The following is a 26121-nucleotide window of genomic DNA, read 5'->3' as shown; positions in this document are numbered from 1 at the left end:
TTTTTAAAAAAATGTAGCTACACTTTTCATTTTAATTTAAAAAATATATCTCGAGTGTCCAAAATGTATTAAAAGAAAATACTAAAAATGACAAAAAATTGAAAGAAAGCTAAATTTCTCATCGACATGTATTGTAAGCTAGCTTATAACATCTTTCAAGATTTATCAATAAAAATAAAAATAAACAAATACATAAAAAAACTCAAACCAACTATAAGTCCTAATAACAATCTAAGTATTTCAATATGATACTCTATTAATGGATCTTACAAATAATATCACTACAAAATTTTTCTAATTTTACATTATTTATAAAAGGACAAACCAAATGGTGTATGAGAAGTGTGTGAAGCTTGTCCCCTCAACAAAAAGCATCAGATTGCAATAAATATAATATCGGAAGTTCTCCTTAGCTGTCCAGTGGCATATACTACCATTATCCCTCTGGTTTCTAAATCCATGTAAGACTGCAACAAAAATATTCAGAACATCACAAACCAAAACACTTGGCCTATAAGAAATTAAAATTTAAATATATTTATATACATACTGCAATCAAGTACTAAGCCAGTGAAAAATGCACACATGATGAATGAAACATGATGATTTAAAAGCTCCAAGATTCATAGGCTAAGACCAAGGCATATATATAACAAGAATCCTAAGACCAATGTCACAAAATAAGCAAATGTTATTGACTTCAAAAGAAAACAACTGAAATTCTAACAACAAGACCAACTTGATATATTTACCTATTGTTCTGTCGGCATATATTTGACAAACCTTTAAAAATAAGGGGAATTTTCTCCAAGATTATCTAGTAAAAGAAAAGAATATGTATCAAAACTATAGCATATGAACAAAGCCAGGAAACATAATAAGATGACAACAAATAACAAGCCAAATATTCTAGTCTCTAAGTAAATTAGATGATAAGAAGTCATCTTTGTTTACAAAAAGAATGGTGAAACTACAATCATGACTACATCCAATGATTCCAGTCCTTACAAAAAGAAAAGTTTGGTTGTTTCTTTCAAGCCAACGTTTCCAACAAATCAAATAGCTACATCCACATAAAAAAACCATAACTTAGTTAAAAGTCCAATAGTCCATAACCACAAATCAATTTAGCCAGTGAATCCAATAATTCAATTTTTGTTAACTAATTTTGCGTTGTTTAATCTGCTATATATGTTCATCTTCTTGACATAACAGATGATATGTGTGTGTATAAATGACTTCTATAACTAATAAACTTATTTATGATGTTCAGGTAGACCTAGGCATTGCTGTTCAAAAGGCCTGTGAGAACCTTACACAACCATTCAAGTTTTTATATCCTTTGGATATCAATATGAAAGACAAGATTGAGGCTATAGCAAGATCATATGGTGCCAGTGGTGTTGTATACTCAAAACAGGTAAGCTTCTACAACATTTTCATATCATGTAAATCTTTTTGATTTAAGAATTGATGTTCAAAGATTAATTAATAAAGGATGTGAGAACCCAAAAAAACATGATTTCAGAAAGTTCTATTTAAGAATGAAACAATGTTTTGTTAAGAACAAAACTTCTGAATTAAAGAGAAGGTTTGTGATGTTGTGTTATTCTACAAATTTTCGTAGTGATATAATATACTGTGAGTGAATAAAAAATGTGATTGTAGATGAAGTTCATGGCAAAGATTACATGTTTAACTCATGAAATAAAGTTTTCTTTTTGCCTAAATAGGCAGAGAAACAGATTGAGATGTACAGTAGGCAAGGATTTTCAGGTCTGCCCATCTGCATGGCCAAGACTCAGTATTCATTTTCACACAATGCAGCTGAGAAGGGAGCCCCCAGCGGCTTTGTCCTACCGATAAGGGATGTGAGGGCTAGTATTGGGGTTGGATTCATATACCCTTTGGTGGGAACAATGAGTACAATTCCAGGACTTCCTACAAGGCCATGCTTCTACGAAATTGATCTCGACACCACTACTGGAAAGGTTATTGGTCTCTCTTGAACAAGGCCTCTATACTTTGGCCAAAGTTTGGATCAAGGGCAGACTTTTCATTACCATGGTTTGATGATTTGCTGAAATTGTATCATGCTATATTCCATCTGTATTGGATAACTAAACATAGTTTTTCTAATTTCAAATAAAAGAAGCATGTTAAATTTGAGTCTTGAATGCTTATAAATAAGCTTAATCATGAACATTTTTGAAAGGTTTAAGTTAACTGTATAACTGTATTCCTTTTTGTTTTGTTTATAAATGACCTAACCTAAATAATAAATTAGATTTTTTAATTGGTCCAAGAAAAAAATGAGAGCCAAAAATAGATAGAAAAAAAGGCTGTGCTAGTGATAGTTAGAAGCTGATATGTGTAATAGCATTACTGCTAAATGCCAATAGATAAATTCTCAAAGAAACATACTTTCTGTTATTTTCACTAATGATGAGTTGGTTCAATTTAATATAATATAGCATAGATTAAGATAAACTAAATATTTGTATTGTTAAAAAAGTCTAATAGAGTAATAGACTAATCTAATACAACACAAATCAATTCTAAGTCCACAACATAATAGAGAAATCACACCAAAAAGTCCAAATTGCATAGTCTAAATATCTAATAAGTCTAAAAGCCAAAATTCAAATTCAAACAAGAAGGTAGAAAATAAAGCCCAAACCAAAATCCAACATTCATGGTGATATCAATTTCTCATAACCACCCGTACCAAAGACAAAGCAAATGGATACATGAATAAATAATAATATATGAGATAATATCATATTAAGGGAAATACATAATTTTAATTGAAATACAACTCTAAGAATTAAGTTGCTTGTTACCTTGAAATTAATTTCCCATGAAGAACAAGACATTAATTCCAAACAAGTAAAATAAAGATAGTTCTGATTTTTTTTTTACTAAAAACAAAAGACATTAAATCAAAACAAGTAAAATAAAGATAGTTTTGAATTTTCTTTATACTAAAAACATGACATTAATTCAGAACAAGTAAAATAAAGAGAGTTCATGAAACTACTATACAAAAATCATGTCAACCTAATCACAAAATACAGAATTATTATATCCAATATAAACACAATTTCAGCAACAAAGCATGTGAAATATTTTTACTAAAAAACAGAGAAGTAATGATCCAAGTAACCAATCACAAATTTAAGTATATGATCCATTATTGTGACAAATCAAAACAATCAAAGAAAAATGTCACTGCAGCAATGGAAATAATTATTGTTAAGAAGTTATTGAAACAAAAACAAACCCACTGTGAGCACTAAACAGAGATAACTTCCAAGAAACTGAAATTAATGAAAATTGATATGATAATTTTCTCATCCACCAAATCTAATCCAAATTAATGTTCACAAGTTATAAATATCAATCACAAGAATAAGTAAATAACATCACCAATTCAAAATATCTAATAGAAACAAAAGAGTTGGAATACAAATCTCTATCTATATCTATAAATCCAAGTAACCAACATTTGAGATTTGACAAAACTCAATCCATCCAAAAGATGCAAAACTGAAAACTTAATCAAAATAAAACAATAGAGTTATAAACATACACAGATGATAGGTTTTTTTTAAAAAAAAAAAAAACACAAAAGCAATCAATAGATAAAAAACAAACAAGATAAACCAAGATATTTAGACTTATACCACTATGAGTAGTGAGCCCGTGTGAAGCTTTCGGAGGGCTGACCTCTGCCGTTCGTCCAAAGCCGCAGCCACTCCGAGATCCACCGTTTGTCCTGAGTTGTCGCCGTTCTGAGCCCTCCATGCTGCCATGGAGATTGATAGAAGTAGTGTGAGAGAGGGAAAGACATTCAGATTTTCTAACAAAAAATAATGCACCAGGGGAGAGAAATAGAGTAACCTGGATTTTAGTGGGTTCTCAAATTTCACCGAGACCTCTGCTGCCACCGCCGTCGTGGCCGAAAATGCTTGCAGTGTCGAGACCTCTTGCAGCTCCGAGCACCCCTGCAGCGCCGCCGAGAACCTTGGCCAAGATTGTCTAGGCATCAAAAACCGTGGCCGACCAGCAGCATAGCCGTTGCCGAGCACCATAACCACCAAGAACAATTGCACCGCCGGTGAGATGGGGAACCCAGCTGCACAAAACTTCTTCTTCTTTGTTGTGCTGAAAAAAGAATGAACCCTAATCCCTAAAGCCCCAATCCCAATATATATGTATTTCTTATTAAAAAATGATCTTAATTAATCAATAAAAAAGTGACTTTTAGGTCTGATTTTTTAATTAAAATTTTCTTATTTAATTAATTAATAAAAAACAGATTTTTAATTTTTAATTATTAATTTTCTTAAGAATATATTTATATAATATATTAATTTATTATTATTTTTTAGAGCCCACTTTGAGTATCATCAATACTCTTTTAGGACTCACATATGTTTTTAGGAGACTCATTGCGAGTCCTAAAATGTGTTTTTAAGGACTCTCAATGAGTTTCCTAAAAAGTCCATAAATTTTTGTTAAAAAAAAAAATCAAACTTTTAGGACACATCCATTTTTAGGACTCTCTGCGAGTCCTAAAAGAAATTCTTGCGAGTCCTAAAAAGTACAGGAGTTGTTTTTAGGACTCGCATTTATGTGAGTGTCCTAAGAAGGTGTACTAAAAGAGTGTTTTTGTAGTAGTGAAATCTGAACCGCCCTGCCAGTCAAGTAGAAATACTTGACGACAGTGCACCAGATGGTAATGCCTGACCAGGCGGTCAAGACCCTGGAACTTCGTCAGTTGCACCAGCCATCCAAGCCCAGCTTGACATGCTAACAACTGCAGTGCAAGGTTTGTCAAAACAACATTCCGGGATAGATGCGATAGACCACCGGAGTGGCAGCCCATTTTGTGCCCGGATTAGAGCAGCCCAGCCTCCGGCAAAATATAAAGCACCGGTTCTGCCAGTATATACAGAAAAGGCAGATCCCATCAGACATGTTGGGAAGTTTGAGGACCAGATGGAATTTCTCGGAGTAAGTGACGATTATCGGTGTAGAGTTTTCCCGACTACTTTGTCAGATACCGCCCAGGAATGGTATTGGAAGTTTAAGCCGAACTCCATAACCTCTTGGGAGGCATTCAGGAAGGAGTTTTGTAGACAATTCAACACTGGCCGGACCCCACCAGTTTATGCCAACCACTTGGCAGATATCAAACAAGGAAAAGATGAGTCTTTAAAGAATTATATACAGAGATTCATGAGAGAAGCCAATAGAGCAACTGCTGTAGTAGACGAGGGGAAGATGGTTGCAATATCCGTTGGGATAACTTATCGGAGCCCTTTGTGGGATAGCATACATAAAAATCCAATTTCAACACTTCAACAATTTCTTGACCGAGCAGACAAGTATATGAAATTGGATGATGCAATCGAGAAAGAGGAGAATGGCATAAACAATCCAGGCGGATCAACTGACTCTCCTAAGAATGGTGGAAAGAAACGTGGAAATAATGGGTCTGACCACCATGAGGAAAAGAAAGCAAAGTTGAGTTCAAACGAAAAGCTAACCAAGTATGAGCCCCAGTTCACTAATGACACCACTCTCTCGGCCACCCGAGCGGAAATATATCTTGCTAGTCATGAAGAGGTTCCCTACAAGAAACCTCCACCCATCGGGAAAGAGATGAGGAAGAGAGATATGAATAAGTTTTATCGTTTTACTATGGAGATTATGGTCACGACACGAATGAATGCAATCACCTCAAGGACGAGATAGAATTTCTTCTCCAGTCGGGCAAGTTGAGAAAGTACCGGGCAGAGACACCCCAAGGAGAAGGAGGCAGCAGCAATCCTAGTTTCAAACGACAAAGATCTCCACCCTTGCAGCCCGGGCCTGTGGACTTTACCTTAGACACTATATGTGGAGGTCCACACTTGGCTGAGGATAGCAACGAAGCAAGGAAGAGGTATGCTGAGTGGGAGTGCCAGGATCAGGAGCCACTGGAACGGCGGGCGTCTGTGAATATATTATTTCTAAATATTGCTTTCAGAGTGGTAGTTTAATTTCAAGTTGTTTAACTTGTTATTTAAATTTGGTTTATGAGCTGGTTATTTGCTGACCAATCATCTATTTTTGAACAATTTTTGTTGTGTAAGACTCGTTATTAGACACGTATTGCCTTTTTTTAATTTACGAGTAATAAAAGAGATTACGCATAGCGTGGTCGATTCTTGCTACAAATGTGCATGTGTGTTAATTATTCAAACAGTGTTTAACTGGTCGGTAAAATAGGACAGTGTTCAACTGGTTGACTCGTTCAAGCAGTGTTCAACTGCTCGAATATTTTCAATATATTCTATGTGTTTCACGAGTAATTAATTGCTCGAACAGATTCAGTCAAGTAGCAAGTGACTAAGGATCTTACAACCCTCGATCATTTGGGGGGCACATGGGGTATACTTTATATAATTTAACACACGCAATAAGAGCACAAGTTAAGATGTCAGGCCATTGAGCTAACTTGTTTGACAAAGCTTAAGTAACTTGAATTTTTTTTAAAATTTCAAGTTAGAAGCAAATATTCGTGTGACAATAAACATTGTGCTCATAAAATGTTAGAGTAATAAGAGTGTGAGAAAGTATACTTAGTATGGACTTATGAAATGTCTAGAATTTCTAAAGTTAGAAAACTAAGTACTCTTGTGAAAATATAAGGCATACATCAGAGTGACTTTACTATTCACAAAAAAACTTATAACTTTTTAAGTCTAAAAGGACTTAGAATGTTTCAAGTTATCAACGAAAAGTAAAGTATAAATGCCAATAGCTCGGCTGTACGAGAAAAATATCAAAGTTGCTAAGCAACAATTGTTTTCACAAGAAAAAAGAGTAAACTACAAGCCAGGTACAAAGTTTAGCTGATCAGGTGCAAAGTTTTCCTGGTCGAGAGAGCAAATACAACTTCCTTGGTCAGCTGAGCATATATCACTGGTCGGGTAGTCTGTTGTTGAGCATGACTAACAGCGATGAGTCCCTGGAAGGAATCAAACAAACACAAACAAATGAATGCAAAGTAAATACTACATAGTGAAAAAATGTCTTTGAGAAGAGAAGTCAATTTTTCCCCAAGATTGATTGAGAGAAATCAATCTCTCAAAATACTTTTGGGAGATTCGAACAAGGTGCTTTGATGGTTTTTGGTGGGGTAAGTTTTAGGCATAGGCTTAAGTGGCTATGCCATATGCCCGAGCGGATGTCGAGTGTGCCTAAGCAGGCTCGCGCGCGCGTCCAAAGGTTGGTGTCCGAGCAGCTGGGGGGCTGCGTCCAATCGGTTGGCTGCGTGTCCGAGCAGCTGGGGGCTGCATTCGATCAGTTGGCTGCGTGTCCAGGGCAGGAGCGTGTCCGAGTGGCTTGGCTGTGTGTTCGATCGGATGGGGCGTGTCTGAGCAGCCAGGCGTGCATCCGAAAGGTGGTGCCCTGGCGTCCAAGCGGAAGGTAAGGGTGCGTCTGAGCGGCTAGCATGAGTGTCCGAACAACCTGGAGGGTGCGTCCGAGTGGTTGGCGTCTGCGTCCGAGCAGATGGTGCTGCATCCGAGCGACTTAAGTGAGCGTTCGAGCAATCTGACAGGCATCCGAGTGGATGGAAGAGTGCCCCGACCAGCTGGGTGATGGTCTGAACGGATGCCGTGGTGCCCGAGTGGTGCACGTGGTGTCCGAGCGGATGATGCGGTGTCCGAGTGTTTAGGCCAAGCATCCGAGTGGTTTGCATGGAGTGTCCGAGCAGCTTGGGAGAAGAATGTATAAGTGTCCGAGTGGTTAGAAGAGGATAACCGGTCGGCCATACACATGCACTTCCAATAAGCTATTTCCGAGGAGTTAGGCTATCCTACTAGTCATGTACGAATATGAGGGCCAAAAATAGTAACCGATTGGCTAGAGGATTCCAAGGTGACAACAAATCTCAAGAGCATGGGGCACAAACATGTTTTCCTACTCATGGGATACTACAACAAGAACAAAAAATAGAATGTGAAGAAATCAAAAGACAAGTTCAATCGTGGGTTTACGTGAAAGTTATCGATTGGATGGAAGCTTTTGGATGACCTCAAAACATTTTGGTAGAAGAAAAGTTTATCATACTAGTAAATCATATAATAAACTTGGGGGGCAAATGTTATCCCCAAAATTTCATTTTGATGACGTGGCAATCAGAAGTGACAAGTGGCAATGCATGGTCAGTAAAAGGTACATTAATAGTCAATAAATGCATTGGCTCTTCGGAGTTGTGATAAAGTGATCTGACCAATCTGATAGAATTTCTGTCCGACCGGTGAAGATTTTTGACTGACCAGTAAAGTGTCATGCTAGACCACAAATGTGTCATGTTAGATCAGAGATGTGTCATGTTAGACCAGAGAAGTGTCATGACCGACCAGTCAGGTGCTTGTCCGACTAGTCAGGTGCTTGTCCGACTAGTCAGGTGTTTGTTCGACCAGTCAAGTGTTTGTCTGACCAGTCAGGTTCTTGTCCGACCAGTCAAGTGTTTGGCCGACCAGACATGTGTTTGGCCGACCAGTGAGGGTTTGGCCGACCGGTGAAGTGTTTTGGCTCTCCAGTTTTCCTTCTGGGTGTGATGTTGACCGACTAAACAGATCATTGCTACGCAAGAGATCCCAGTAACGGCTTCAGCTAGAATCGGTCATACCTGCGTTGGAATATCTCATATTATCCCAAGGAATCGCATATTGTTGTATTTTAAATATTATTATTAATTAAATATTGTGAGAATAACAGAAAGGACCCGGTCAAAGGGAATATCTGATGTACGATCCATGAGCCTATAAATAAATGGCTCATGGTATCATTTTAGGGATCTGATCTTTTTAGACTGAGAAAACTCTCTCGTTTTGAGATTTTGGGGACTGTTACTTGGGGCATTCTTGGGGCATTTTCTGAGAGGTTAGAGAGATAAAGCTTGTATTCTCTAGAGGGAGAAACTCTATATTTTTCTACTTGCACTTAAGAAACTCAATTGGCTCAAGTTCATCTGATCTTAAGTGTAGGCTAAATATATCACAACTCCAAGTGGATTAGGCTATTACCAACACATTGGGGCTGAACCACTATAAAACTTGTCTGTGTCGTATTTTTCTCTTGAAGGTTTATTGTCATTTTGACGTCTACACGTCGTTGGCCAAAAACGCAGTCAACAAGTACTGATTGATAAACTGTAATATAAAAATGATAATAATCGAGAATGTGGAAGATAATTGCAAAGAAAAGATGATCACTCCTTTTTTAGGTGGTTCGGAGGTTAAAATCCCCCAAGTCCACCAGTCAATATTATTGATCTCTCCTGACTATTGCTTACAAAGTATATACTTTACAAGGAGAAGCCAACCCTTTGCACTATCCAGGGTTTTGGTATTTATAGGAGGTTGACCCCTGGGCAAGGGAAAATGGTCATCCCGTGACCCATTTGATCGCTCAAATCATATATGTTACGTCAATGATTTATATTTACATTTTATATTACCACTACTACAAAAAAGGGCAATTGTGTCAGTCAAATGCGTCAGTCAACGCAGTTGACTGACGCTGTTGACCAATAATTAGCATTTGTGGCAGTTGGACACTGCCACAAATGAGGGCCCAATTGCGTCATAACGTACACTGACGCTGTTTAATGGGACAGTTTGTGTCAGTGGGGCACTGACGCAAACGGGTCGTTAACGGCGTCAGTGGCCCACTGACGGTAACGGAGCGTTTGCGTCAGTGGGGCACTGACGCAAACGGCAAAGTAAAACGCGCGTTTTACTTTGTCGTTTGCGTCAGTGCCCTACTGACGCAAATGCCCATTACCGTCAGTGGGCCATTGACGCATCTGGGTCTCCTATATTAAAACCCTCATCGTCCCAGCCGAGCCCCATTTCACTCAAACCATTTCAGACTGCGTTTTCCTCCCAAACCAGCGGCGCCCAACCGAGGTTCTCCACATTTAGGTACGTTTTCAGCCATTTTTTTTTTCAATTTTAATGTTAAAATAATGATTTATATATGTTTATGAAACTTATATATAGTTTTTTTGGATTTTTTTTGTATAGATTTTGTTTTTTGAAGATTAAAGTTTGAAAACCCATAATCTTTATTGGATTTTTGGGGTTTTCTACATCAAGAACCCACATTGCACAATTACCACAAGTAAGTGTAATTTTATTAATTTTTATGATTTAAATATAATTTTTGTGAATTTTTTTTTTATAAATTGACTATATTTCAGATTTTTAATTTTTAGATAGTTTTATTAACTTTTTTTTTAAATTTAATTAAATTTCAAATTTACTATGTAAATGAGTATATATATAGATTAATGTATATATTTTGTATAAATTTCATTTTATTAAATGTTTAGTTTGATTATTATTAGTAAATTTTTGTTTATATTTTGTTAACTTTTTAAAATTATTTTTAAATTTTGGGTTTAATTGGTTAAATATGTATATATATATATATTAAAATTGTTTGTTTTTTTAAGTTATATTTTATTATTTATTTAGTTAGGATATTTATAGTCGATTTTTATTTATGTGAGTTGTTAACTTTTTTAAAAAAAAAAAAAATTATTTCGGGTTTAAGTAAACAAATGAGTACATATAACAAATTATTTGTTTTCTTTAAGCATTTTATTATTTATTTAGTTACAATATAGCTTTATGATATTTTTCTTTATATTTTGTTAACTTTTTTATTATTTTTTTGTATATTGTTATATTTGAGTAGGTATTTTGTTGACAACTTTGTTGGTGAGATCAAGCTTTGGAGGATTTTATATTAGAGGTAATATTTTAAACCTTAACAACCAAGACAATCAAAGAAAAGAATAGATGCATTGACACAGGAGCCTACAGAAGTGCCTATCACAAAAATATTGAGGTGTTTGGTGAAGTTTATTGATAAATGGCAAGCTGACCGCGTGGTAGAAATTCCAATTGTTGAAAGGGTATTTGGATTCCAAACTATCGCTCTATTAGGGAAAGATGATATCCTTCACTTGTGCAACTATGAGATGATTGGACAGACTGAGCTAGCATTATATATGAGGTACAATGGTGTTTATAATCTTAGTTTATTTAGTTTAACTTGAAATTTAATAGTTTATTAACTTTTTTAATTATATGTAGCTTCCTCGATGATTTGGTGCAAACGAAGGGATTGAACCACATGTACACTTTCATGCATCCTGCTTTAGTGTCCACTAATGCAGGAACCAATGAAATACGTGCTAAAAACCTCTTTGATCGGTTTCTACAGATGGAGCTAGAGACACAGTTTCTAATTTGTCCTTGGAACAACAAGTAAGTCAACTTAATTTTATATTCATATATTTTTTTTATTGATAAATATCTTACACAAGTTTTTTTATTGCAGCTTTCATTGGATGTTAGTATTAATTCAGCCCCACAGTCATTCGGTAGCTTTTTTGGATCCTGTAAACTCACATTTTCGTCCGAAAATCAAGGAGATAATTATCGTGTAAGTTTTTCATTTTACTTAATTAATTTATGATTTTATTTCAAACTCATATATGGGTAAATATTAATATTGTGTGCAGGGTGTTGGATCAATATGATACACACCGAAGACTAAAAGAGTTAATCAATCTAAAAGTTTGTGTTCCTAAGGTAAGTAAATTATATTACTTATCGTATTCAACGTTTTGACATATTTCTATTATAATAACTTACTAAATATAATACTTAACTTTGGATAACTATGTTGTAATAGTGTCAAAACCAGACTGGGCCAACCGAGTGTGGCTTTTACATTATGAAATTTGCTAGAGACTTGATTTCACAGCCTAGACCGAAGGCCTACTTGAAAAATAAGGTATTGTTTTGCTTTTTAATTTTCATTTAAACTATCGTTCATGATTTTATTTGGATGATTATTTCTAACTTATTATTTTAAATATTTTCTAATTAGTTTACGAATACGAGTCAATATTCTGCTGACGAAATCAACGAGATACGGGATGAGTGGACTGAATCAATTATGGCGTATCTCAATTATCAAATGAGCAAGTGGGTGAGGAGATTTTAGTTTAAGTAAGTTTGACACTTAGAAATTTAGAACACAAGAGTACATATATTAACTTTCATATTTGAATTACTTTTATAGTTTTGATCACAAATGTTAAGTCTAGATAAATATTTATAAAAACTTATACTGTTGTTTTTCTGTTCACTGCTGTTTTTCTGTTTCTGCTGCTGATTATTTTTATCAAAACAGACCAGGGAAATTGGCATAAACATTTACAACTTCCCTGGTTAATACTTTATGTGACAGTGCCCAACTGACGCAAAAAATACTCGTTTTTAACATTTGTGGCAGTGTCCCACTGACGCAAACCAGAGTGTTATTTGCGTCAGTGGGGCACTGCCACAAATGCCAGATTTGTGATAGTGCCCCACTGACGCAAACGCCAGGCATTTGCGTCAGTGGGGCACTGCCACAAATTCCAGTTTGTGGTAGTGCCCTACTGACGCAAATGACACTCTGGTTTGCGTCATGGGCAATTGCGTCACATACTACACTGACGCAAAAACTCAACTGTGGCAGTGCTAAACTGACGCAAATGGCCTTTTTTGTTGTAGTGTACAGTGAAGTGGGGTCTAATCAATAGCTAAAGACGAGTAATGGGCAGCATGACCCAATTCAGACGTGGGATGTCTGAACACGCACGTTTATACTGCGTATCCGAGAATTCAGGAATAGAACAGACACGTGATGTCTGGTATTCGCACGTTTATATTGCGTGGTTGACTTTATAAGGATCCGAGGGTATATTAGACCTCTGATGAACCACGAGCTCAATGTGGTGCTAGCCCATGGCTTCTATTATGCTGACACAATGGCTCCAAGCAAGGAGCAGCTAAATGATCCATCAGCTCAGGTTAGTTGTTTAAGGGACCGTAACAAATAGCCCCGGGTAGACGGCTGACACGTGACAGATCGATTTAGGCCATTTTCTAGCTCGCCAAAGTTCGTGCGGATATTCATGGCGTACAATATTAATATAATTATTAAATATTTAGTCTTGTAAGATATTTTATAACAATTGAATTCGAATTTGTATTAATATAAATATGTAGTCTTATATTAAAGATTATTATAATAATAATGATATTTTATAATATTTTAATTTATATTAATATAATTAATAAATATCTATTTTAAATAAGTTTTAAATGTATATTATATTAAGTATTAAGAATATTTTGTAAAAAGTAACAAAACAAATGTTAAAACAAAAAAAATTCCTTATCTACACACTTTTTTTTTTTTTTTTATATATAGAAGAGATATATGTGAACATATATTATATTTGACTAGTGATCACGTAGTAAATACGTTCAAGTTTATTTTAATATTGATCTTACCACCAAGTTTATTTCTTAAATCAAAACTTCCCACCCACATTTAATATGTTATGACTATGACTATGACTACATATTTATTTATGATCTCATTTTAATTCAACAAAGCAGCTAGCTGAGTTGGCATGTCAATAACCAATGAATTATAAAAGAGTGAAGATTCAAGAATTCAGTTCAATTAGATTCTAATAATACAAACAGTCATCATATGTATAGAGAGAGTTATAATTAAAGTCTACCTTTTGAACGGTTTAAACGGTCGCTATAAAAAGGAAGTTACCTTAACATTTCGAGGAAGCTATATAGCTACCTTTACTAGTAATTGGTCCAAATTCAAGAAGTTGAAGACTTGACTATTATATATATATATATTTATTTATTTATTCTTCAAGTCTTGTGTATATAAATATAGGAATAAGTGGTATGTATGATGTAATTTATAAAGGGAAGAAAGAGAAAGAGAAAGAGAGAAAATAAGTAAAAAAAATAATATGAAAAGCAATAGTAGAGTTGTTGATTTTGGGTTATGTTCAAACTTAAGGTTATTAGTAATGTTATTAGTAGTGATTATGTTTGAACAAAAATCAATAAGATGTGATGATAATAGAGCAGTAGTGATGGGTGCCATTGTAGATGAGAGTAGCCGAGTTGGGAAGGAAGAGAAAATAGCCATAACAATGGCAGTCAAGGATATCCACATAAAGAACTCTCAAAGAGATCCCATGAAAGCAGCCCTAGCTGGTAATATATACTAATTTTAACTTTTTTTTAGCTTATATTCCTCTACTCTTAATTTATTGATTGCATACTAATAAAAAGTTATAATAAGCTTTTCAGAATTAGTTTTTGTCGTTAATAATGATGTTTAGCACCTTGTTTTATTTTGAATTTTTGCCATAGTTCTGTTTTCGATTTTTATCTCAAGTTGTAGGTCTGTTTAATGTAATTTTATCAGATAAAGGTGGGCTCATCGATTAATCACAGTGTTCATCTCTGTAACGATTTGGTTAGCCATTGTAGGTCTATCATCTTTTCTGACCAGTATTTGTTAGTTTTAACTCAATTTGAGTAAAGAGTAGCTGTCTTTTTTTTTTTTTTTGGCTTTCTCTCTTTTTGACGTGTCCTTAAATATTATAGGTAAACCAATTATTGGCTTATAATTACCACTAGATCTTAAGCCATATATGGTCAAATGAGTTCTCTGAACTCATGGCCTACCACTACGTACACATGTGGTATAATAAGGTTGTGGTCCTTCTTGACCGTGGTTAAGTTTGGCAACATCTGCCCTTATCTTTTGGATTATTAGATTAACAATCTTATTTGTAGAAGAGTAATAATAGAGGGCATAATGTCCAACACCATATATGAAAATGACATATCAGTTTATAATTTAATTTAACAATTTACATAAAAACTTTACACACATCTGCGATAAGTCATTTTAACATAGTAAGACCAATAAAAAAAAATTAAACTTGTCACATAAGTGTGTATTATTTTAGTATAAATTGTGCATGCACATATCATTACGTATTCTTTGCATAAATAAACACATGCATGTTGCTCATAGAGTTTTTTTTAATTAAAATTTTAATAGAAGATAGCATTGAATTTATCTCAATCTTCCTTAAAATCTATGATATTATAAAACTAATTGAAAGTGAGCAAAGTAACCTAGGAGTATAATAATATTCTCAAAGTGAGACTAGAGAGTAGCTTTTTTAAGACTCATTAATCTTTTATATATCAAATCTCTAGTTAGCAATTTTTTTTAAGCTTGTTTGAGTTATAAGTCTTTAATACTATGTTAAGATATATGGAGTTCCATATCTAAAATCCAATTGATAATGGAGTGACGTATAAGTTATGGCTCTTATTATTAAGTGCATTATTAATATCCTTACATTTTTTCGATGTAAGATGTTGTTATAATCCCAAATCCAATATGTATTTATTATATATATGAATTTTGCATTGCAGCAAGGCACCTTATCACAAAAAAAAGGGTGGAAGCCATTTTAATGGGTTCGCATTCATGGGAAGATACTTCATTGGTAGCCAAGGTTGGTAACGAGTATCACATCCCGATTCTCTCGTTAACCGATCCTAATCTAATTCCAAAGTGGGCAACTCAAATGTGGCCTTCTCTTGTTCAATTCTCACCAAACAATAACCTAAACCAAATGAAAGCCATAGCTGCTATAGTACGATCTTGGGAGTGGTATCAAGTGACTCTAATCTATGAAGAAAACTCAATGAGCATCAATGATGTTTTACCTCATCTCTCTTCATCCCTCCAAGAAGTAGGCGCTAAGATTAGCCAGCTAGTGTCACTTCCACCATTTTTCTCTTCTTCTTCCATGACAGACCAACTTGAAAGGCTCAAAGAAAACCAAAGTAAAGTCTTTGTGGTTCATTCATCTGTCGAATTTGCACTCAAATTGTTTGATAAGGCCAGAGAAATGAAAATGGTGGAAATGGAATATGTATGGATCACAACTGATTCTATTACTAGCTTTGTTCATTCCTTCAATGCCTCAACTTTCTCCTCTATGCAAGGTGTTCTAGGGCTCAAGAGCTATTTTCGTGAAGAAGATGATGATGAGCCTCATTGGCAACACTTCTACCATAAATTTCGCAAAAGATTTAGCTCTGAATATCCAAAGGAGTATAGCCATGAGCCTGGTATGTTTGCAACCCAAGCATATGATGCTGCTAGGGCAATGGCTCTAGCTGTCACCAAAAAAGCTTTTTCTAATAGTGGCCATAAAGATAGACAAGAAGTGTTAGGTCAAATTTTGAAAAGTGATCATTTTCATGGCTTAAGTAGTAGTAACCAACATATATTTCAAATTATAAATGTGTTTGGAAAGAGTTATAGAGAGTTAGGGTTTTGGTCAGACGAGTTTGGTTTCTCAAAAACCATTGAAGGTGGTAATAACAAATCTTCGTTGAAAGATTTAGGACAAGTAATGTTCTGGCCAGGGGGAGATTGGAAAACTCCAAAAGGATGGACTACACCAACGATTTCTAACCCTTTGAAAATTGGTGTACCAAATACATCATTATTTGATAAGTTTCTCAATGTGAAAATGGGCGAGGAACACAGCTTGGACTCAACAAAAATCTTCAATAATGTTTCTTTTAGTGGATTTGTAATCGATGTCTTCGAAGAGATAGTAGACAAACTTTCCTTTTCTTTGCCATATACTCTCATCCCTTTCAATGACACATACGATAAACTAGTGGAGAAAATTTACTTGAAGGTAATATATCTTTACGTTTATACAATTTTGTGTTCCTATGTTTTTATTTATTTTTAATATCATCAGGTTGAAACTTTGGTTTCAAAAAATTACAAACAAGACCCTTTGTTTTATAAATTGGAAAAAAATAGTACATACTCTCGGCTCTAAAGTTTGGACTATTCTTTCTCATTTTCTTTCTCTTCCCTCGTATAAAAACTCCGTCTGTCATAGGAGACCAAAATAAAAAAATTCAGCTAATTTTTGAGTTTATTGTTGACCAAATTTGAGTTGAGGGTACTATTTCTTTTCTTTCTAATTTTAAAAAACAGAAGGCCCATTTGTAATTATATAAAAATGAAGGTCCAAATTAATAATAAAAAGAACTAAAATAGTATAAACACTAGATCTTTGCATGATATTAATATCATATATATATATAGATATGCATGTGATATTTATAATGAGGGTTTATGCATGGATATGTATGTTATGGCAGGAATTTGATGCAGTGGTGGGTGATGTATCAATAGTGGCAGATCGGTATAAACATGCAGAATTCACACTTCCATACACACAAACTGGGTTGGTGATGATTGTTCCTGTTCGATCGAAAACATCAAATAGAGCATGGTTATTTCTAAAGCCTTTTACAATGTCAATGTGGCTTTTTATAGTAATTGTCAATATCTACAATGGATTTGTTGTATGGCTTATTGAACGAAACTACTGCCCTCAACTCAAAGACTCCCCCATTCTGGATCAAATTGGAACCCTATTTTGGTTGGCCTTCTCCACACTTTTCTCCCTACATGGTAAGATATATTTATGTATATATATATATAATTGCTAGTAATAATAAAATAGTATATATATATTATTGCATATAATTACATATTACAAGCAGTAGTACTACACATACATAGTCCATAAATAAACAGGTTTTATATATAGTATAAATATTTATTAATTTTGTCAAAAATTCAAGGGGAAAAAGCTAATTCTTCTGTATAAATATGGGGTTATATCATATAATTATTAAATATTTTTGTTTAGCCATTCATCCCTTGTAAAAAAAATGAGATGACAATCAATTATATGATTTTATAAACAGTAGTAATCAAATTTTTATTGTTTATTTTAATAAAATTCATAGTTTTCGAACAAATTTTTTTGAATTTTTTGCGTCTAAAAAATAGAAGAAGGAATGTGTATGCAAAACTCATCAAGGGTATTATGCTAAAATTCTTACAAATATAGAGTCTCTTTGAATTGGCATATTTATATCTATTAAATATATAGAAGAGTGGATATAGTAGTTGATTCTACTATTTTATTATATATATAATTTTAATTTATTAATTATAATTTAAAAGATGGTCTTACTCAATATATATATATATATACCGTTTATTCTATTATTTTGTTTTATATGTAATTTTATTTATTTATTATAATTTAAAAGACTCACTGATCAAAATGTCACACGTATTTCACTTAATATATATGTCACATGTATTATTTATTTGTACAACTATCACTTATATATTATATAATTATGATTATAATATATATTATTTATTTATTTTAGTAATAACAATGACAAAATAATTTATTCTACTTTTTATCATATTTGATATATTCTTTATATTATGCTGTAATTTATTGTATTTTGATTTTCTTTTATCTTTGCTATTCATATTCATAGTTACTCATCTGAAAATACTATTTTATTATATTTATTAATAAATGTATAAAAGCATTATATAAAATATTTTGTCTTTTAATACATAGCTTTTTTTTGGTCTTTTCTGTCAATTTTTTTGTTCTTCTCATTTGTTTATTATTATTATTTTTACTGATAATTATCTTTTGTTGTTACCTAAACTTTCAATTATTTATATTTGTTGTTACCTAAACTTTCAATTATTTATATTTTTGTACATTCTTTCCATAAATTTAAATTATATTATATTTTCTTCCTATTCATTTAATGTAAATTCATGATGGGAAATATACTTAAGTGTTTTTTCATTATTTCTTTGATCATAATTTTAATATTTTTTCCGTACTCCATTAAATATATATATTCATACATATATTTTTAATTAACGGGCTACGTGCAAGTAGCAATTGACTAGTATCTATATATATATTATACACACCCAATAGTAAAGATATTTAAGGATAGAACTAGCTAGTCATAACTGAGAATTCATGATTAAAAAAATTGATATATAACCATTACATATGGAAAAATTACACATAGTACTCTAAATTTTATTTTAATTTTTTGAAAAGTACTGAATTTCACAAAAATTATAAAAATATGGATAATAGTTTGTAACAACTCTGTTACTGCTTGTTGCAATTTTCTATCTAGTCTGTAGATATTCTTTACAGAAATACAGCATATTGTTACAAATTTGTAAACCGTAGTGACAAATTTGTAAACTTTGGTTACAAAAAAACTGTATTGTTAAAAATTTGTATAAAAAAAACTTTATATTTACGATTATACCCCTCTGTATTTTTGTAATTGTTCTCAGATTCAATGTTTTTAGTTTTTTTTTTTTTTAAATCTTAGAGGTATTTTTGTAAAATTCCCTTCATATATTGAGACTAATTTGGAAGTAATACAATATATAGTTAGGGCACAACTACAATTGTGCACGTTTTTGTGCACTACCATAGTGAATATTACATTTTTAAACATGTGGACCATTTTTTTTTACATGATGTTGTTCATTGTAGTTACAATGAACATCCTATAAATTTTTAAGAAATTAGAATAATTTAGGGTACCGAAAATATGGTCTAAAACAATATTTGCGTGAGAGATGATAATGAATGTAATATTTTTTCGGCATCCTAAATTAGTCAAATTTTCCTGAAAAGTTTATAGTAGGTTTGTTGTGACTACAATGAACACCGTCATGTAAAAAATCATGGGATCATAACTTATATATATGTGTAAAATGTATGATTAACCATGATAGTGCATACAAAGCATGAACTATTGTAGCCGTGATCTATATATATTTTTTATATATAGTAGCTTAATTATATAAATTTTGGTTTATATATAGGTGATAAGTTACACAGTAATTTGTCACGGATGACAATGTTGGTATGGCTATTTGTGGCTCTAGTGATAACACAAACATACACAGCCAACCTTACGAGTATGCTGACCGTACAACAGCTCGAACCAGATATTGGAGCACTACACAGTAGTAAGGCCGTGTTTGGCTATTGTAGAGGATCTTATCTCCAAAGGTACTTAGTAGACGTTTTGAAATTACACCCAAATCAAATTAAGAATTTTACCACACAAGATCAATATGCTGAAGCCCTTCGAATCAAACAAGTTGCTGGTGTTTTTCTTGAACTTCCTCTCGCCAAACTTTTCCTTGCCAAACACTGCAAAGGCTTCACCATGATTGAACCAACCTACAAAGTTGGAGGTTTTGGATTTGTAAGTTTATAACTTTCTCTACTTTTATTTTATTTTAGACTATATATATATATATATATATATTTTCCATCTCAATATATTTATAAGAGTGATGCATAAGATTTATTCTAAAAAAAAATTGTTTGGACTAAATATTTGAATTCAAATTTATGTTAGATCATCAGGATTACACGAACAACAAATAAACAACATACTTGAATTTATGATGTAGAATTAAAGAACAAATTATGAGTATGTGGTCTTCCTTAGACTAGTCTAATAACTTAATTAGAATTCCATTAATCCTATAATTAAGTTTACTATTGGGTATTACACGTTACATTACAAAGATCATACCGTATAAGATGTTTAATTTGACATTTTTAATAATCAAATCACTTATTTAGCCTAATGTAGAATATTAGCTCAAATACAATTGTCTTAATTTGCTAGCCCACCTTATGTTATTAAAAATAGTTTACACCTTTTTGGATTTTGTATTTTGTTCCATTATCTATTTGGATCATGTATTATGACAAATTATTTTTTGGAACTTGTGTTTTGTAAAATGGTTCAAATAGACTCACAAAACCCGATTTTGATCAAAGTTTTTGAACTAAAATCACAAATATTCCACTAAATTAATAACTAAGAACAAAAGTACAACCATTCAGCCTAACAGTTGTATTGTTAGGCTAAATGATTAACTAACAACTAAGAACAAAAGTACAACCATTCAGCCTAATAGTTGTGTTGTTATATTCATTTTTTTTCTATTGAAATTGAATTTAAGGGTCTTTTTGAATCATTTTACAAAACAAATTATCCAAACAGATTATGTGACAAAACACATGGTCGAAAAAAAATATAAATCCTATTAAAAATAACTCTTCAAGATGTGATTTAACCTCTTAGTTTGGAGTGTTATATATTTATTGTTAGAACATATAAAATGAAAATTTTGTATGAAGTTTAGTACATGATGACATAAAATGAAAATTTATAAATAATTCAAATTAAATTAATAGTGTAATAGGTGAAAGTAGATTTTTTTTCTTTCTTAATAATATTTTTTGCAAAATTAGTTTTCTTTTGATGATTACAAAGTAGTATTTCAAACAAAGTATGTTTTGCCAAATACTATGCTGCTTTGCCAAACAAAGAATGTATGCTGCTTTGCCAAATACTGTTAAAAGAGGATTATTTTGCAAAAGACCTCTATTTTTAATTCACTTGTATTGTATTATCATATGTATGTTTTGAAACAGTTTGAGTGTGTACTGAAAAAATCATACGATATATATAATTCTTACGTGGATTATTTTAAGTTGTGACACAGGCATTTCCAAAAGAGTCTCCATTACTTCCAAGTATAAACAAGGCCTTATTGGAAGTTTCTGAAAAAGGAAAGCTATTAGAATTGGAGAAAACCATGCTTGAGTCTGAGAATTGCACATGCATAAGAAAAGAATATGGCAATGATGATGATGAACCTCCTAGTTTAAGCCTCAAGAGTTTTTGGGTGCTGTTTGTGTTCACAATAGCCACATCAACAATTGCTCTTGTAATCTACATTTTTTATTTATGCAAATCTATGTTTAAACTCCAAGCTGTTTGGTACTGGCTAATGATGAAATCCACCACCAATCAAAGAGCCCGCCTTGTTCATCCTTTTGTTTAGCCCACCATCTTTGCCACGATTCTTAACTTTTTTACCCTTATTAATTGTGTACATATACACACACTAATGCCATCTCTCTTTAGTGAAATTGTAATTGTCTAGACCTTTAATTTTATAAATTTTAATTAATATTATTTTTTTTAAATTGTTTTTATTGTTGTTATTTTGGGAGCTCTAGGCTTAGATTTGGCCCGCCTTAGTTTACCTTCTCTTAAATTTTTGATACATATGTAGTGTTTTTGTACCATAATAATCATATATACAATATTTACTTTAACCTCTTACATGCTCTACTAAAAAAATGACTATAATCGTATTTTTTAACTTCCGAGGTAGGCTACTCATTGGGATTTCCAACTATTGTAATAACCTATCTCAGAACTATCGAAATTGGTTTACGTTCACCATACTTCCTATCTCGGCAGTCTTGTGTGGGGTACCCTAATATTCTTGTAGTGTTAGTTTTTATTTATTTTTTTCAATATTTTTTATGTTAATTTCTCTCCTTAGGCACGTTTGGTACACCATACTGTATTGTATAGTATTATTTTTATACAATACTATGTTTGGTATTCACTTGTATTAAAATGTTGTATTAAATTATATTATGTTTGGTATGTAATTATATTGTACTGTATTAATTAAAACTAAATAAAATAAATATTTTCAAACAATATCATATGTGATACCACCTTGACCCCGACCTTAGCCCTAGACCACGGAACCTGTCCTCACCCTAACTCCTGACCCCGGACCCAACTCCGACCCCATGACCTTGACCTTGACCTTGGCCCCAAACCACAGAACCCGACCTCGACCCTAATCCTAACCTAGACCTCTGACCCCGAGCCCGGCTCGAACTTCGACCCCACAACCCTGACCCTGGCCCCAGCCCACGACCCTGGCTCCGGCCCCAGACTCCGACCCTGACTCCCGATCTCGATCCCAACCTCGACTTTGGTTTGGACTCGGACCCGTACCTGGACTCGGACCCCGACCCTGTCCCGAACTCGAGCTTCGATCTCGGCTCCGGCTCAAACACCGGAGCTCGACCCCAACCTCGGATCTCAGAGCCCAACCCCAACCCCGGAGCCCGACCCAGACCCCGACTGTGACCTCGACCTCGACCCCGACGCCTATCCTCGACCCCAACCCCGACCCCCGGTCCTGAATCCTAACCCCTAATCTCGGCTCCCGGACCCGACTCTAAACCCTAGCCCATGACCTCGACGGTAGTGATACCCACGGGGTGGGGAATTTGCGGGGAGTGCACCCCCATCCCCATTTACAATTTTATTCCCCGTTCCCTTCCCCACTTATTCTGTTGGGGTTTTATGCCCTAATTAAAACCCAAATTCTTTGTAATCTCATTTTTATTATCAATAAAAGAATAGAAATCATTTTTTGACTTGGTCAATCACTTTGCTCACATGTTTTATTTTCATGATTATTTGTTTAATATAAACTTCTATTAAATCCCGAGCATGCATATAGCTAATCTTATTTATAGTGACGTAATCACAGTGGAATATAAATATGATTATATGTTAAAAAATAAGTTAGTCCTAAGATTAGTCAGTGCACCGGATTTACACTGACTTGCCAATCTACGATATGATCTACTTACACATTACAGTGTTATGTTCTTTCCAGAACATTAGCAAAGTAGATAAGATCGGATGTATTTGTTACATCGGACAGGACCGATATTGACAGTTGATAAGATAAGTAAACATACCGTTATTATCTATTCTAGTCATATCATATAGTTGACCATAGGTCAATTCAATCTCAATTCTGAGTGGTTAGTATTCTAACTGATTGTATTATTTGAGTTCTTTGACTTGTTCGTTACCAGCTTACCCTACGGACTAGCCCATACTTACATCTTGGGAACTCGGTAGTATAATTGAGTGGGAGTGTTAATCATAGATATGAACATCTATAGCTTCTGATGAAGAAGTGAAACGATGGTTTCCTTTTAGTTTGGTTCAAGGTGTTAAATGATAGAGATCTCATTTCAGTAATTAAATTAGTTTACTGAAATATCATTTACAAGGAACTAAGTGTTTTAAGGATAAAATACAATGAGGGGTAAAACGGTATTTTAGTCCTATCTCATTGTAGACCGTCTATAGAGGATTGAGTGACAATTATGGTTGTAACAATGGATAATTAATAGCGTATCTATATTTGTTATAGAGCGTTCTATGAATTCAAGAGTGCAATTCCAAGTCTATAGTGGAGTCACGAGGAATTAATAAGTTAGTAAATTTATTTGTTAAATTTATGATAACTTATTGGAGCTTGATTTCATAGGCCCATGGTCCCCATTGTACCTTGGATAAAATCATCTAGATAGTCTCAATTAATTGATTTAATCATCAATTAGAATTATCAAAGTTGACCAGGTCAATTTTGGATAGTTTCACAGAGTTGTGTAATTTTGAGAAGAAAAGAGAAATTATGGCAGATTTATTAATTAAGATAAATTGGTATCTAAATTAATAAATAAATTTAAATCAAGGTTCAAATTATAAATAATTAATTTGATAAAGGATTTAAATAATTATTTAATTAATTAAATCAATAGAAAATAATACAGGCCTTGATTTTAAGTCCAATGGGCTTATAATCAAATGAGAAATTTCACGGGCCTATAGCCCATGATAATTTCGACCTAGGGCTTCAAAATGGCTGTTATTTTATTGATTTTTTAATTAAATTAAATGGCCTAATTGAGTCTATAAAAGGAGTGCTTATAGAGAAGTCAAAACAATGGTTTTTGATAAGTCAGATTTTCTGATAGTTTTATATTCTCTCTAAACACAAGTCCTTTTCTAAGCCTCTTTGTATTTTCTCTTCTTCTCTCTATATCTATCTCATGTGTTGAGAATTGCCCACACTAGTCTAGGTGGTTCTAAGGATACATTGGAAGATCGTGAAGAAAATAGAAGATCGGTTCAGTTTCTTGATAATACTCTGCGACAAAGAGGATACAAGAGTTAGAGAAACTGAAGGAAGGACTCTTAATTCCGCTGCGTATACTGTAAGTATTATATTGTTTGTTTCTCTTTGAATTCAATTTAGAAACATGTTTTAGGCTATCTCGTATTAATTTGTTTAATATTAGATATACATGAAAATAAATAAAGATCCTGTATAAGTTTTTTCCAACATATTCACCGTTGGGGAATCTCCTAATGGGGTGGGGAATTTAATTTAATTTATTTTTAAATAAATGGAATCCCTACGTGGAGTCCATTTATTTAAAAAATAAATTTTAGAATAAAAATGGTGAATTATATAAATTAAAATATGACACAATATTTATGATTTAAAATGCTAAATATTATCCCAAATAAAATTTAAAATAAAAAAGTTACTAATATACTACAATAGCATATAGAGAACAATATAAAATACATAAAAAATATTATAAAAATAGATAAAAATTTAAATGGGGCCCAGTCGAGGCGGAGAGTGCCATCCCCACCCCCGTCCCATTTAACATTCGGGGATTGAAAATGATTCCCGTTCCCCATTTAGATGTGGCTTTCCTGCCCCATTAGGGGCGGTCCCCACGGGGTCTCGTCGCCATGGGAAAAATGTGCATCCCTACTCGACGGTGACTCCTGACCCCAGCTCCGGCACTGACCTCGATCCTGGGCCACTCGACACGGACCTTACTACAATACAACCTAATTTTTAAAATATTACAATAAAAACTAACATATATAATTTCTTATGTATTAAATAATACAGTTAATGTTGTATTAAAATTTATGATTGTAATAATTAATACAATGCAAAATTAAATACAAACATAATGTTCTACTTATTTAATGCAATACCTTTATACGACATGCCAAACATGCTCTTAGTATATGTAAATTAATGAGGAGAACTATAGATACATTTTGTATGCAATATACACATTCTATGTTCAACATTTCATATTTTGCAAGAAAAGAAAAGAAAATTGTATGTATGAATATATAGTGTTAAACGTGGTTAAGGATTGAGTATAATGAGATACATGCAATTGACGAATATTATTTTAGAATTAAAGAATTTAAAACCATAAGACCATTTTCTAAAGTTCTCTTGAAAAATAGTCTGTTTTAAGAAAGATGATTATATCTTAAGAATAGAATAATTTGAAACATTCCAATCTTTACACCAAAAAGAAGAGAAAAAACGGTTAAGAATCATTTCAATTTGACCCATTTGGAATTGTGAAAAGAGACTTGGATTTTAATATTAGAAAAATCTTAGAAAAAAATATTTTGAACAAAAACTTCATGTTTA

At 33.2% G+C, this 26121-nt stretch overlaps 2 protein-coding genes across 2 annotated transcripts; both read left to right on the top strand.

The window, feature by feature from the left end:
* The first annotated feature begins 1746 nt into the window (after nucleotides 1–1746).
* LOC133800479 (formate--tetrahydrofolate ligase-like) lies at nucleotides 1747–2052 on the top strand. The gene has a single exon (XM_062238445.1). The coding sequence runs from the start codon at nucleotides 1752–1754 to the stop codon at nucleotides 2007–2009; it is 258 nt and encodes an 85-aa protein (XP_062094429.1). The 5' UTR covers nucleotides 1747–1751; the 3' UTR covers nucleotides 2010–2052.
* Nucleotides 2053–13835: 11783 nt separating this feature from the next.
* LOC133800478 (glutamate receptor 2.7-like) lies at nucleotides 13836–22094 on the top strand. Its single transcript, XM_062238444.1, has 5 exons — nucleotides 13836–14165; nucleotides 15408–16693; nucleotides 17172–17487; nucleotides 19762–20150; nucleotides 21469–22094. The coding sequence occupies exons 1-5, from the start codon at nucleotides 13916–13918 to the stop codon at nucleotides 21808–21810; spliced, it is 2583 nt and encodes an 860-aa protein (XP_062094428.1). The 5' UTR covers nucleotides 13836–13915; the 3' UTR covers nucleotides 21811–22094.
* Nucleotides 22095–26121: the final 4027 nt, after the last annotated feature.

This window comes from Humulus lupulus, chromosome 9, assembly GCF_963169125.1.
Source record: "Humulus lupulus chromosome 9, drHumLupu1.1, whole genome shotgun sequence".
Classification (NCBI taxonomy): Eukaryota; Viridiplantae; Streptophyta; class Magnoliopsida; order Rosales; family Cannabaceae; genus Humulus; species Humulus lupulus.
Note: the sequence above shows the minus strand (reverse complement) of the source record. Positions and strands in the feature narration are given on the sequence as shown.

Coding starts and splice junctions, on each gene's coding strand:
- LOC133800479 (XM_062238445.1), top strand. CDS start 1,752: ATGTACAGTAGGCAAGGATTTTCAGGTCTGCCCATCTGCATGGCCAAG.
- LOC133800478 (XM_062238444.1), top strand. CDS start 13,916: ATGAAAAGCAATAGTAGAGTTGTTGATTTTGGGTTATGTTCAAACTTA. Junction 14,166..15,407: donor CATGAAAGCAGCCCTAGCTG/GTAATATATACT, acceptor TTTGCATTGCAG/CAAGGCACCTTATCACAAAA. Junction 20,151..21,468: donor AAGTTGGAGGTTTTGGATTT/GTAAGTTTATAA, acceptor GTTGTGACACAG/GCATTTCCAAAAGAGTCTCC.